This window comes from Entelurus aequoreus, linkage group LG25 (genome assembly GCF_033978785.1).
Source record: "Entelurus aequoreus isolate RoL-2023_Sb linkage group LG25, RoL_Eaeq_v1.1, whole genome shotgun sequence".
Taxonomy (NCBI): Eukaryota; Metazoa; Chordata; class Actinopteri; order Syngnathiformes; family Syngnathidae; genus Entelurus; species Entelurus aequoreus.
Window position 1 is genome coordinate 28,241,281 of NC_084755.1, and position 15,000 is coordinate 28,256,280.

Sequence of the window (15,000 nt, forward strand, 5' to 3'; positions counted from 1 at the left end):
ATATATATATACTGTATATATGTATATGTATTTTATTATATATATATATATATATATATATATATATATATATATATATATATATATATATATATATATATATATATATATATATATATACACTACCGTTCAAAAGTTTGGGGTCACCCAAACAATTTTGTGGAATAGCCTTCATTTCAAGAATAGACTGTCGAGTTTCAGATGAAAGTTCTCTTTTTCTGGCCATTTTGAGCGTTTAATTGACCCCACAAATGTGATGCTCCGGAAACTCAATCTGCTCAAAGGAAGGTCAGTTTTGTAGCTTCTGTAACGAGCTAAACTATTTTCAGATGTGTGAACATGATTGCACAAGGGTTTTTCTAATCATCAATCAGCCTTCTGAGCCAATGAGCAAACACATTGTACCATTAGAACACTGGAGTGATAGTTGCTGGAAATGGGCCTCTATACACCTATGTAGATATTGCACCAAAAAACAGACATTTGCAGCTAGAATAGTCATTTACCACATTAGCAATGTATAGAGTGTATTTCTTTAAAGTTAAGACTAGTTTAAAGTTATCTTCATTGAAAAGTACAGTGCTTTTCCTTCAAAAATAAGGACATTGCAATGTGACCCGAAACTTTTGAACGGTAGTGTTTATATATATATATATATATATATATATATATATATATATATATATATATATATATATATATATATATATATATATATATATATATATATATATATATATATATATATATATATATATATATATATAAAATAAATACTTGAATTTCAGTGTTCATTTATTTACACATATATACACACATAACAGTCCTCTACTCATTGTTGTATTTGAAAGTGCAATGCTTTGCAGCCAGTAGCACAGCCTTTGAAGGAGCATAGGTATGGGCAGCATCTGTGAAATTTAATTTGCAGGAAAGGAGTGAGTTTAGGGTTGAATTGTCCATCCTCGTTCTATTCTCTGTCACTCGTCGTCGCCATGACCGCCTCTTCTTCGTTCTTCTGCTTCGTCTCCTTCTTGTTGTGTGTGCAGTTGTGCACTCTCCAAAAGCCGTAGATGTTATAACGTGACTGGGCCGGCACGCTGTTTATATGAAGGAAAAGCGGACGTGGCGACAGGCTGTCCTCACTCAGGTCCGCACGGACTTTGAGGGGGCGTGCCTTAAGTCCGGCTGGAAATCGGGAGAAATTCGGGAGAATGGTTGTCCCGGGAGATTTTCGGGAGAGGCACTGAAATTCGGGAGTCTCCCGGAAAATTTGGGAGGGTTGTCAAGTATGGTATTACCTGATTCTGATGACTTGCATTGATTGGAATCAGACAGTAGTGATGATAACGTCCACATTTTCAAATGGAGGAGAAAAAAAGTCCTCCTTTCTGTCCAATACCACATGAAAGTGGTTGCTTTTTGCCATCTTATTTGTCCAGCTTCCATACTCCTTTTTATACACTTTACAAGAAATACATTGGCGGCAAACTCCGTAGCTTGCTAGCTTGTGCGCGCTAGCTTTCTGAGACTCTTATTGTGTTAGCACAGGCAGGATGAAGCAGGGATTTTATTGTGAAGATAGGAACTGTGCAGTCGGTCTTTAAAATTTTGACAGAGTCTGTTGAAATAAAAAGTGTTTCTCGCGTTCCTGTCGGTCGTTTTTTCTTAATAATGATCTGGCAGCAGCCAGCGTCATCTCACAAGACCCTCGGGTGCCGTGAATGTCAATCAAGTGACGAAAGTCTTGGTGAAGATTGATGATCGCTAATTTTTAGGTCTTATTTTTTTAATGCCTGGCGGGCGGTCGACTGACACACCCTCCGCCATCAACCGGTAGCTCGCGATCGATGTAATGGGCACCCCTGATGTTGAACATTTGTCCCTTTTGTTCTACATGGTGCTTAAAGTATCAGTAGAGTGGAAAACAAGTTGACTTTATATGCTTATTTGTGTTTCATTGTATCCGTTAAACCATATCCAATTGTATTAACAATCCGCAAAGTATGTGAAAATTGTCATGTCTCTGTGATCATGTTTTGTTTTGGTTATGTTCGGTTTGGTTTTTGGACCCTTTGTGCACGCTTGTTTGTTTTGTTTCCATGACAACCCGTTAGTTTTCACCTGTCCTCATGTCATGCACCTGTTTCACGTTTTGCACTCGCGCACCTGTCACTAATCATGTCATTGTTATTTAAGCCTGTCTTTTTCTGTTGATCGTCCTGGTGACATTATCCTTACTACCTCTGCTCACTTCATGCCATGCTACTTTTGTGCCTCCATGCTACCTTTGAAATCTATGCCATAGTTCCCTGCGTTCCAAGTAAGTTTTTGTTTATTGTTCATAGTTTTTTGCCCAAATGCTAGTTTTGGTTTCATGAGTCAAGTTTGTTCTCCGCCTTTGTGCGCGCCTTTTGTTTGTACCCTTTTGTTTGTATTTTGTAGTTAGTGTTAAAATAAAAGATGTCCTTACCTTCACGCCTTGCCCGCTCCAACTTTGTTTGCATCTCGGGAAAACAAACAACCCATAGTCCAAGTCTTGACAAAAATAATGTCCAAACATCACAAAATGCCAGAAATTCAGTCAGTCATTTTGAATATTCCACTACGATTCCGACCTCTTCATAGCACAGAGACGGCCCTTCTTAAAGTTATAAATGACATCCGTCTAAACACAGACTCTGGCAAAACTTCAGTATTAATGCTTTTGGACCTCAGTGCTGCATTTGACACTGTCGACCACTCAATACTTTTGGACAGGTTGGAAAACTGGGTGGGAATCTCAGGCACAGTTTTAAGCTGGTTCAATTCATATCTACAAGATAGGAACTATTTTGTTTCCATTGGTGACTTTGTATCAGAACCAACCAACGTAACGTGTGGAGTCCCCCAAGGTTAAATCTTGGGGCCGACTTTATTTAACATTTATATGCTCCCACTAGGACAAATCATGCAAAATAATAACATTGACCACCATTGCTATGCCGATGACACCCAAATCTATGTAGCACTATCACCAAATGACTATCGCCCCATAGATCTTCTGTGCCAGTGCATTGAGCAAGTCAAACACAGGATGTGCCAAAATTTCCTACAACTAAATGAAGATAAAACTGAGATAATTGTTTTTGGTGCTAAAAAAGAAAAGTTTAAAGTCGTCCAACACCTTCAATCACTGTCCCTGAAAACCTCAAATAAAGCCAGAAATCTTGGGGTTATTTTAGATTCTGATTTACATTTCAACAGTCACATCAAATCAGTAACAAAATCGGCCTACTATCACCTCAAAAATGTAAAAAGACTTAGAGGGCTCATGTCAGCTCAAGACTTTGAAAAACTTGTACATGCCTTTATTACCAGTAGGCTAGACTATTGTAATGGTCTCCTTGCAGGTCTTCCCAAAAAAACTGTCAGGCAGCTACAGCTTGTTCAGAACGCTGCTGCTAGAGTTCTAACAAAGACCAAAAAATGTGAGCACATTACACCAATTCTTAAATCCTTACATTGACTCCCTGTACATCAGAGAATAGATTTCAAAATCCTCCTGCTCACATATAAATCACTACATGGTCTAGGGCCCAAGTATATTACTGATATGCTCCCACTATATAAGCCCTCTAGATCACTAAGATCTTCTGAGACCAATCTGTTAGCGGTTCCAAGATTAAACTCAAATCAAGGGAGAGCATCATTCAGTCACTATGCAACAAATAGCTGGAATAAACTACCTGAAGATGTCAGACTTTCCCCAACTCTGACTACTTTTAAAACCAAACTGAAGACTTTTATGTTCACCTTAGCTTTCAGCTAAATGTTTTAATCTTTTAACTTTTAACGTCTGCACTGTTTTTATTTGTATTGTCTGCATTTTAATTTTGCTTTTATTTTCTTTCATTTCACTTTGTTGTCTGTGAAGCACTTTGAGTCTGCTTTGTGTATGAAAAGTGCTATACAAATAAAGGTGCCTTGCCTTGCCTTGCCTACGAACAATTTCAGTAATTCCAATAGATTCTACGTCACTGGAGTAACGCTCTGACCATATTATTAGATCAGTCATACTGGAAATACGCAAACGTTTGATAGAGATGTGTTCTTTTCTTACATAAGGATTGTGAATGTTAAACAACACATATTTTCTTTTTTTATACATTCAAATTGGTAAATAAATAGCTAAGTTGTGCATTCAAATTGGTAAATAAATAGCTAACAATTGAGTCAACAGATGGAGGATCCTTTTTCAACTGTTCTTGTAATCAGACCATATTTTAGGTATATTAGATGGAATCTTTACATGCTATGTGTGGACTGTCATCTGCAGTCTTCTTCAGAAGGGTCACCTGACCACTGTGACGTGTTGCCTATCAACTGTTCTATTAGGCGTGGCCAACCAGGTAGACCTGTCAACTCTACCTGGCATGGCCGGCTTCCACTACAGAATATTTTTCAGAAATGTGTAACTGATCAAATAAATTGACCAAGCATAAATGTCTACTGCAGAGAATGCTGGTTGTCATTATAAGAATAACAGTGAAAGCAGACGTCCGGCCCTTAGCTTTCTAGAAATGTGACCCCGAGAACCAGTGTTAATTTTGACAGCTATTTTAATTTAATTTTACTTATAGTGAAGTTAATTATATCATGTATACATTTCTGATATGATTGGAAGTAGCATGTGTTTGTATTTGGCCACATGATCTTTTAAAAGTATTCTTCTACCATGGTCAAAGTGCAAAGGTCCATAACTTGCACTGAAGAGTGTCCACAGGAGATTGGGAATCCCATAAGAATGTAGGTGTCAGGAGGAGGATTAAAGACATTAGCAACACCTGGTAAAAGGTCCACGGATAGGGACAGAGGACTTAAACTAACCATACCAATAATGACAAGGAAAGATAGACAGGCCAGACTATCCGGCATCAAGATTAGACCCACAAGGAGAGGGGGTCTACTAGAAATGTTCCGACAGGACAGCCGAATGAAGAGATTTGGCACACTTCTTCTCCGAGAGTTGCAGCTCTGGTCCGAGGCTCGCTGAAACAAATAAGGCTTTTTGTTCGACGATTCCTCTTTGGCGTCTTCTTGGCTCATCACGCAGCACACAGTCACTCTGTCCTGGGAGAGTGACACGACCAACAAATATACAACAATAGTCTTTTGACAAAAATGTATTTTAGTTTCAGTCATATTTTAGTCATCTAAATTAATTTAGTTTTAGTCCAGACAGAATTCTTCAGTATTTTCGTTGACTAAAATGACAGTAAATTTTGTCGACTAGCGGACTAGGCAAGGCAAGGCAAGGCAACTTTATTCGCATAGCACTTTTCATACACAAAGCAGACTCAAAGTGCTTCACAGACAACAAAGTGAAATGAAAGAAAATGAAAGCAAAATTAAAATGCAGACAATAAAAATAAAAACAGTGCGGACGTTAAAAGTTAAAAGATTAAAAGATTTAGCTGAAAGCTAAGGTGAACATAAAAGTCTTCAGTCTAGTTTTAAAAGTAGTCAGAGTTGGGGAAAGTCTGACATCTTCAGGTAGTTTATTCCAGCTATTTGTTGCATAGTGACTGAATGATGATCTCCCTTGATTTGAGTTTACTCTGGGAACCGCTAACAGATTGGTCTCAGAAGGTCTTAGTGATCTAGAGGGCTTATATAGTGGGAGCATATCAGTGATATACTTCGGCCCTAGACCAGGTAGTGATTTATATGTGAGCAGGAGGATTTTTAAATCATTTCTCTGATGTACAGGGAGCCAATGTAAGGATTTAAGAATTGGTGTAATGTGCTCACATTTTTTGGTCTTTGTTAGCACTCTAGCAGCAGCGTTCTGAACAAGCTGTAGCTGCCTGACAGTTTTTTTTGGGAAGACCTGCAAGTAGACCATTACAATAGTCTAGCCTACTGGTAATAAAGGCATGTACAAGTTTTTCTAAGTCTTGAGCTGACATGAGCCCTCTAAGTCTTTTTACATTTTTGAGGTGATAGTAGGCCAATTTTGTTACTGATTTGATGTGACTGTCGAAATGTAAATCAGAATCTAAAATAACCCCAAGATTTCTGGCTTTATTTGAGGTTTTCAGGGACAGTGATTGAAGGTGTTGGATGACTTTAAACCTTTCTTTTTTAGCACCAAAAACCCTTATCTCAGTTTTTTTATCATTTAGTTGTAGGAAATTTTGGCACATCCAGTCCAGTGCGGAAAACGCATCTCTGAAGTTGTCTTGAAAGCACTTTTATTAATTATTTATTAATGCAGAGCATCTCAAAAACTAAATATACAAAAATACCTGCACTGCATGAATATTTTAATAAGTACATTTCACACTAACTTTTATTGTGTATTATTTTAACTGAAAAGTATTTTTTTTTTTTTCAAATGTTGAATAATATATGACTAGCATGGTCACATGAAGAAACAAACTAGTTTTATTCTAGATCGGCGGGCAAACTCACTCATGTGTACAACAAAAGTAGTGGTAGAGTAAGCAGTCTTGCTCCTTCTCTACTGTCTTGAATAGTCACAGTAATTCAGTACAGTATGAGTCTTTATGAAATATGAGTTAATACTGTTGCATAGATGTCCTGATGATCAACCTGAAGAAGACGTTTCAAGTTTGGTTGTATTTTTACCATGCAAAATGAAGCCGCAGGGTTTACAACGTGTCTTGTTGTCTACCTTGCAACAATTAAAATCTCCATATGTCTTAGTTGCTCAGACAGTAATGTGTTTGTAGAAATTTTGACTGGGGTATGTTGTTTTTAACGGGGAAAGACATACAGTTGTGGTAAAAATTTTACATACACTTGTAAAGAACATAATGTTCCAACAGGACAATGACCCCAAACACACGTCAAAAGTGGTAAAGGAATGGCTAAATCAGGCTAGAATTAAGGTTTTAGAATGGCCTTCCCAAAGTCCTGACTTAAACGTGTGGACAATGCTGAAGAAACAAGTTCAGGTCAGAAAACCAACACGTGTAGCTGAACTGCACCAATTTTGTCAAGAGGAGTGGTCAAAAATTCAGCCAGAAGCTTGTGGATGGCTACCAAAAGCGCCTTATTGCAGTGAAACTTGCCAAGGGACTTGTAGCCAAATATTAACATTGCTGTATGTATACTTTAGGCCCAGCAGATTTGCTCACATTTTCAGTAGACTCATAATAAATTCATAAAAGATCCAAACTTCATGAATCTTTTTTGTGACCAACAAGTATGTGCTCCAATCACTCTATCACAAAAAAATAAGAGCTGTAGAAATTATTGGAAACTCAAGACAGCCATGACATTATGATCTTTACAAGTGTATGTAAACTTTTGACCACGACTTTATGCCTCTTGTTTTCAGGTTAGCATTTAAGCTAGCGAGCTGGCACCAGTGAGTTCATAAAAGTGTAGTTATCGGTTTTTAGATCATTTTACTTTAGAAGGTTAATACTAATGTTCGGGTGTCATCATCATACTTGCCAACCTTGAGACCTCCGAATTCGGAAGATGGGGGGGGGGCGGGGTTTGGTGGTAGCGGGGGTTTGTATTGTAGCCCGGAAGAGTTAGGGCTGCAAGGGATTCTGGGTATTTGTTCTGTTGTGTTTATGTTGTGTTACGGTGCGGATGTTCTCCCGAAATGGAGTTTGTCATTCTTGTTTGGTGTGGGTTCACAGTGTGGCGCATGTTTGTAACAGTGTTAAAAGTGTTTATACAGCCACCCTCAGTGTGACCTGTATGTGCTGTTGATCAAGTGTGTCTTGCAGTCACTTACGTGTGTCTGTGGAAGCCCCATACAACATGTGACTGGGCCGGTACGCTGTTTATATGGAGATAAAGCGGACGCGACGACAGGTTGTAGAGGACGTTAAAGGCAGTGCCATCATGGCACGCCCTCAATATTGTTGTCCGGGTGAAAATCGGGAGAAATTCGGGAGAATGGTTACCCCGGGAGATTTTCAGGAGGGGCACTGAAATTCGGGAGTCTCCCGGAAAAATCGGGAGGGTTGGCAAGAATGGTCATCATTATTATCGTTTATCGTTACATCCATACAATATAGTCTTGTTTCCCGGTGAAAAATCCAAACACTGTGTCTTCATAGTTGTAGTTCTGATCGGATCCCGCCCCTCTCCTGCATGCTAGTGTGATTGGATAGATTCCGAACATGTCCTACCCACCTAAAGACAAAAATAAATATGATTGGATTTCATCTCTGTCAATTATTCTTTGTCTCGTATTTATTCATCGACTAAATTGTCAATTAATTTCGTAATTTTTTTCGTCAACGTGCATTTGTCTTGACTCGTTATCGTCCTATTTAGGTCCGGGGAAAATACATCGTTGACAATGATTGATGAACATTTCTAGTCAACAAAATTGACACTGTCTATAACAACGTAGTTGAAAAATCCTGTCTTACAGCCTTGGCAACTTCTACTTTATGCATTCTGGCTGCATGGACCGCAAAAACATTTAGCTGTACCTTTGTGTCATTTTTATTGCGAATGGTCTTTCTTTGCAAATTTAATAACCCCCTTGAGACTTGGCAGAGAGACTTCATGTAGTTTTGTTTTATGTACTAATGTGATTAAAACGATTTAGCGTAAAACTGTTCTTGCCAGAAATCCTCTCTCGAGCTACTCTATGCAGACCACGGTGTGTCCAGCGGAGCAGAGCTCTACTTTGGTTTACCTGTAGTTGTTGGTTTTTTTTATTGTTTCATTTGAATAATGTAAGCACTGCAACAATATTGGTTATTGGTCTCAAAGTGAATACACATTTTAGGAAAATAGCACTGTCCAGCATTAAGTACAGTAAGGAAGGGATTGTGGACTTGGAGAAGGCATTCGACCGTGTCGAAGTCATGTGGGGAGTGCTCAGAGATTATGCGGAATCGGACTGTCTGATTGTGGCGGTCCACTCCCTGTAAAATCAGTGTCAAAGCTTGGTCCGCATTGCCGGCAGTAAGTCAGACCCGTTTCCAGTGAGGGTTGGACTCCGCCAAGGCTGCCCTTTGTCACCGATTCTGTTCATAACTTTTATGGACAGAATTTCAAGGCGGAGTCAGGGCGTTGAGGGGATCCGGTTTGGTGGCTGCAGGATTAGGTATCTGCTTTTTGCAGATGATGTGGTCCTGATGGCTTCATCTGGCCAGGATCTTCAGCTCTCACTGGATCGGCTCGCAGCCGAGTGGGAAGCGACTGTATCAGCACCCCCCAGTCCGAGTCCAGGGTTCTCGCCCGGAAAAGGGGGAGTGCTCAGAGAGTATGGGGTATCGGACTGTCTGATTGTGGCGGTCCACTCCCTGTATGATCAGTGTCAGAGCTTGGTCCGCATTGCCGCCAGCAAGCCGGGCCCGTTTCCAGTGAGGGTTGGACCCCGCCAAGGCTGCCCTCTGTCGCCGATTCTGTTTATAACTTTTATGGACATAATTTCTTACGCGCAGTCAGGGCGTTGAGGGGATCCGGTTTGGTGGCTACAGGATTAGGTCTCTGCTTTTTGCAGATGAATTGGTCCTGATGGCTTCATCTGGCCAGGATATTCAGCTCTCACTGGATCGGTTCGCAGCAGAGTGTGAAGCGATTGTATCAGCACCTCCCAGTCCGAGTCCATGGTTCTCGCCCGGAAAAATGGTGGAGTGCCATCTCCGGGTTGGGTAGGAGACCCTGCACCATGTGGAGGAGTTCAAGTACCTCGGAGTGAAGGAAGACGGCACGGGCAAGACCCAGTACACGTTGGGAAGACTATGTCTCCCGGCTGGCCTGGGAACGCCTCGGTATCCCCCAGGCAGGAGCTGGACGAAGTGGCTGGGGAGAGGGAAGTCTGGGTTCTCTGCTTAGGCTGCTTAGGCTGCTGACCCTGCGACGTGACCTCGGATAAGCGGAAGAAGATGGATGGATGGCTGGAGGAAGGGATTGATATGGCTTATAGCTGGGTTGCAATCACATGGTTTCAGGCGATGGTCCATAGTCCCATTAGGCTACTGTTTATTTACCTGCATCGGTGCAGATTTGGGCTTATTTCGAAAGGTTAAGAAGCAAATATATAACCGATTATGAAAAAATATTTTAAAATGGGATGGAGTGGATTTTTACACTTTTAAATTGTTTATTTTTTATTTTTGACAGATTTAAACCTTACGTTACCGCTCACTACAACCTCACTTCATTTGACAGTCACAGTATTTAAAGAAGATACAATTGGAGGTACATCATGTCTTTACATCTGAGAGGTCCACAAACTAAGCATTAATCAGTATGAGACAAAGTTGGATTTATTCGAGCATCGCTAGGTAATGTATTTGATTAACATAATGAGTGCCGTGATGCTGTGATCGTGATGCTAATGAGAAAAAGGATACGTTTGTTTGCAGTTGATTTCCTGCTACAAATATTAGTCTCATCTCCAATTCATGTCTGCAGTTGTTTTTATGGTTTTTTGTCTCATTATTTAACTGTATATGCCCATGTTGTTCTGCATTGTTTGCTAGCGATATCAATATTCAGTATATAATGTTGAACCTACGAGATTTATTGATGCTATAAAGGATATTTTCTTGATGCTAACAAATATCACTCAATACGTTATAATGTGGTCATTCGTATCAAAAATAAAGCGCTTGGCTTTCCTGCACAACAACAACTAAGTTTCTTTAATGAAAATGGACAATACCAATATGGTGGATTGGACCAACAATCACAATATTTATTACTAGGACTTAACATGATGCTAGTTTATTTGCACAAGCAGGTCTTCTTGTTATATTTAGGAATAGCAACCAAAAAAGAACAAAAAATAATGCCATCTTTTGTCCTTTCTTTACGTTTAGTTCTGCTCTCAAACACTACTAATATAGTAGAGAATAAACTTGATTGGATCAAGGAAATGTTCTCAAACAAATCAAATGTTCAAACATTTTACAAAGTGATCCCTGCAGACACGAGCGGTCCGTTTGTATTCCACAAGATAATGAAAGTGATATTACATTTTTTTTCCTGACTTTTATTACCTTTATGAACCATTTATTTCAGGACTCTATGAGAATGATTTCCTATCTCTCTATTAGAACACCCAAGAACAGAATAGCAATACAGCATTTTCTGATCAAACTCGACACTCACTCTCACTTGTTTTAAAGCTACGCTCAAGCTGCTTCACCATCGTGTGAGTCGAGCCGCCAAGGAGAAAAGCGGATGTGACGTCATACTGGTATTGTAACGATACCAATATTTTGGTACCGGTACTAAAATTATTTCGATACTTTTCTGTACTTTTCGGTACGTTTCTAAATAAAGGGAACCACAAAAAAATGGCATTATTGGCTTTATTTTAACAAAAAATCTTAGGGTACATTAAACATATGTTTGTTATTGCAGTTAAGTCCTTAAATAAAATAGTGAACATACTAGACAACTTGTTTTTTAGTAGTAAGTAAACAAACAAAGGCTCCTAATTAGTCTGCTGACGTATGCAGTAACATATTGTGGCATTTATCATTCTATTATTTTGTCAACATTACGAAGGAAAAGTGGTAGAAAATGTATTATTAATCTACTTGTTCATTTACTGTTAATATCTGCTTATTTTCTGTTTCAACATATTCTATTTACACTTCTGTTAAAATGTAATAATCACTTATTCTTCTGTTGTTTGATACTTTACATTAAATTTGGATGATACCACAAATTTGGGTATCAATCCGATACCAAGTAGTTACAGGATCATACATTGGTCATATTTAAAGTCCTCATGTGTCCAGGGACATATTTCCTGAGATTATAAACATAATATACATTTGAAATAAACGAAAGATGATGTTATGATGCCAAAAAATATCGAAGTAATCATAGTAGTATCGACTAGATACGTGCCTGTACTTGATATCAATACAGTGGATGTCAGGTGTAGATCCACCCATGGCGTTTGTTTACATTGTAACACCGGTGAGCTACGGTGTGTAGTGAAGCATGTTTAGCTATTCCTCGTCATGCAGGGATAATCCTCGTAAGAAACGTACTTTATTTGTCGCCATGGAGACCAGGATTAGTGATTTAGAAGTAGCTAAAACACTGCAGACGGCGGATGGACGTTAGCCGCTAGCTAGCCAGCCATGTCTTAAAGCACCTCTTCCTGAGGGCGTTTCAGTTTTACAACTTCACCGTTATCGTAAGTTTTTAGGTCAAAATGCGTCCATTCTCCCTTTTCTGTCTACACACTGTGTCTGCTTGTAAGTACTCCGTGTGTGTGTGTGCTGCCGAACATGCTCGTAAAACCAGCAATGTCACGACGGGACTTCGACACGTGCGCGGAGGGGGGGATGCGGGACCGGTAGGCTTCAGAAGTGGTATAGTACATAAAATTATTCATTAGTATCGCGGTACTATACTAATACCGGTATATCGTACAACCCTACCTGGGTGCATCTTACGTGAGAGAAGGGGGGTTTAATCATTTCGTAAATTCATCAGCTGAAAATTTTTGGAAAGTGCCACTCTACATACAATAGCAAGTGACACTGGTCAAAGTTGGAATTGTCATTTTTAGATACTTAACACTAGGGGTGTCAAATAAAATCGATTGTCGAAACAACCGTGATTCTTACTAATTGATTAAAAAAAATCAAAAATGTGTTTTTATTTTTTTAATTGGTCCTGTCCAGCCAGTCAGACCAATCATATTGTTGATATAGATGATCATATCTGCTGTACATATTTACTTTGGAAAAGACAAAAGTTGGATACTTCTCTTATTTATATTTTATATTATATTTTGGTAAACAAAACCAATTTTCTTTTAAGTAATATAGACATTTATCACAGCTATTTATCTATTTCATGGAGTAATGTAGTCAATGATAGAACTAGCAACCAATGTGTGGAGGTCTTGCACCTCCGGGTTCTTTGGACGACCAATCCCCGACATGCCAGGCTCTTCCATGGTAAAACAATGTTTTATTTTCAGGGTTGTGCAAAGTCTTCTTGTGCTTTTCAGCGATTTGCAAAGTCTCGGTCTCGCTCTCCCTCTCGCTCGTGCTCGTTCTCCACCATCTCCCCTCTCCTTCCCGGCTGCTGCCTTTAACAGAGCGACAGGTGATTAGATAAACGCGCCCAGCTGGGCCATCTACGCACCTGCCGCTGATCTCAAAGCCGGTCCTGGCACACCCCGCTTCGCTGCAGGTCCGCAGGCCACGCCCCCCCACACAATGTTATTAAAAAAGTATTGATTTTGAAACGAGAATTGATTCAGAATCGAATTGTTACCCCCCAAAATCGAATCGTGTGGTGCCCAAAGATTCACAGCCCTACTCAACACTCCACTGCCACCTGGCGGCTAAAGTGGATAGTGCACCCTCCAAATTTGTGACGTTTCATGTGTCAGGTAGACCGTGAGGAAAGCGGCCCATTTTAGAATATGATTAAAAAAATTAAAAACATAAAATGTGGTATAAAAGAGCGAACAGGTGAAATGTAACAAGAAAATGTTGCATTATTTACTCTAATAACACAAAGCTGCCATGCAGGCTGTTTCTTTCTTTTAAAAATAATAATGAATCAAAATCAATGTTATTATGAATTATTGACCTATCCAAGGCTCCAATTACGTCACATTAAATATTGCACTTTGAGATATGTTTGTGGAAAATGTTGCATATTTTGTGTTTGCCATATAAAATATTGAGCTGTTTTTTTTTTAAAGAACGTCCTAAAACGAACAAACAAAAAACATAAACAACAATAAAACGTATAATTGACGGATAGATCTGAAGTTGATCTTGAGATTGTTGTGTTAAAAGTAAACAGTAAAAAAAATATATATATATATTTTTTAACACTTTAGTGAGTAGGACCCTTTTGGTTCCCCAATAATTTGTGTGTGATTTGTTTTTAAGTGTCATCGTTCAAAAAATAATAATGAATTAAAATCAATGGTGTTATGAGTTATTGAACTTTTTAAGGCTCAAATTATAATATAATCTCAAATATTCCACTTAAAAATTTTATTGGGTGAAAATATTGCATATTTTGTGTTTTTTCCATAAAAAACAGGGTTTTCTTTGACAAAAAAGAGCATACGACTTAAATCTTTAAAAACTTTATATTGACAGATAGACCTAATGTTGATCTAGAGATTTAAAACTTGAATAATAATAAAAAATAATATTACTGAATAATGACACATTTTTTATATTTTTTTAACCAAAACCCTTTGGGGTCCCTGGGATCAAGCCTGAGTGGAGGCCTAAATGTATATTTTTTATACATGTATTGTATTGATTTTTAAAATAAAAAAATATCAAAATCAATCAATCAATCAATCAATGTTTATTTATATAGCCCTAAATCACAAGTGTCTCAAAGGGCTGTACAAGCCACAACGACATCCTCGGTACAGAGCCCACATACGGGCAAGGAAAACTCACCCCAGTGGGACGTCAATGTGAATGACTATGAGAAACCTTGGAGAGGACCGCATATGTGGGTAACCCCACCCCCCCTCTAGGGGAGACCGAAAGCAATGGATGTCGAGTGGGTCTGACATAATTGTGAAAGTCCAACACATCAGCGAAAGTCCAGTCCATAGTGGGGCCAGCAGGAACCATCCCGAGCGGAGACGGGTCAGCAGCGTAGAGATGTCCCCATCCGATGGACAGGCTAGCGGTCCACCCCGGGTTGGGAGCAGAGTACAAAAGAAAAGAAAAGGAACGGCAGATCAACTGGTGTAAAAAGGGAGTCTATTTAAAGGCTACAGTATACAAATGAGTTTTAAGATGAGACTTAAATGCTTCTACTGAGGTAGCATCTCTAACTTTTACCGGGAGGGCATTCCATAGTATTGGAGCCCGAATAGAAAACGCTCTATAGCCCGCAGACTTTTTTTGGGCTCTGGGAATCACTAATAAGCCGGAGTTCTTTGAACGCAGATTTCTTGCCGGGACAAGAAATCTGCTTGCTTTGATTTTTCAGTGGAAAAAGTTTGGACACCCCTGACCTATACTCATCTGTTCCCAGGTGTCTACG

The 15,000-nt window shown here is 39.2% G+C and overlaps 1 protein-coding gene across 1 annotated transcript in view; it reads left to right on the top strand.

Moving 5' to 3' along the window:
• LOC133642459 (phospholipid phosphatase-related protein type 5-like) overlaps positions 1-15,000 on the top strand; it is a 209,651-nt gene that overhangs the window by 189,998 nt on the left and 4,653 nt on the right. Inside the window, exon 5 of the mRNA XM_062036651.1 lies at positions 14,992-15,000. This exon is cut by the window's right edge and continues 242 nt beyond it. Within this exon, the coding sequence (XP_061892635.1) occupies positions 14,992-15,000 (9 nt within the window). The remainder of the gene's footprint in view (positions 1-14,991) is intronic.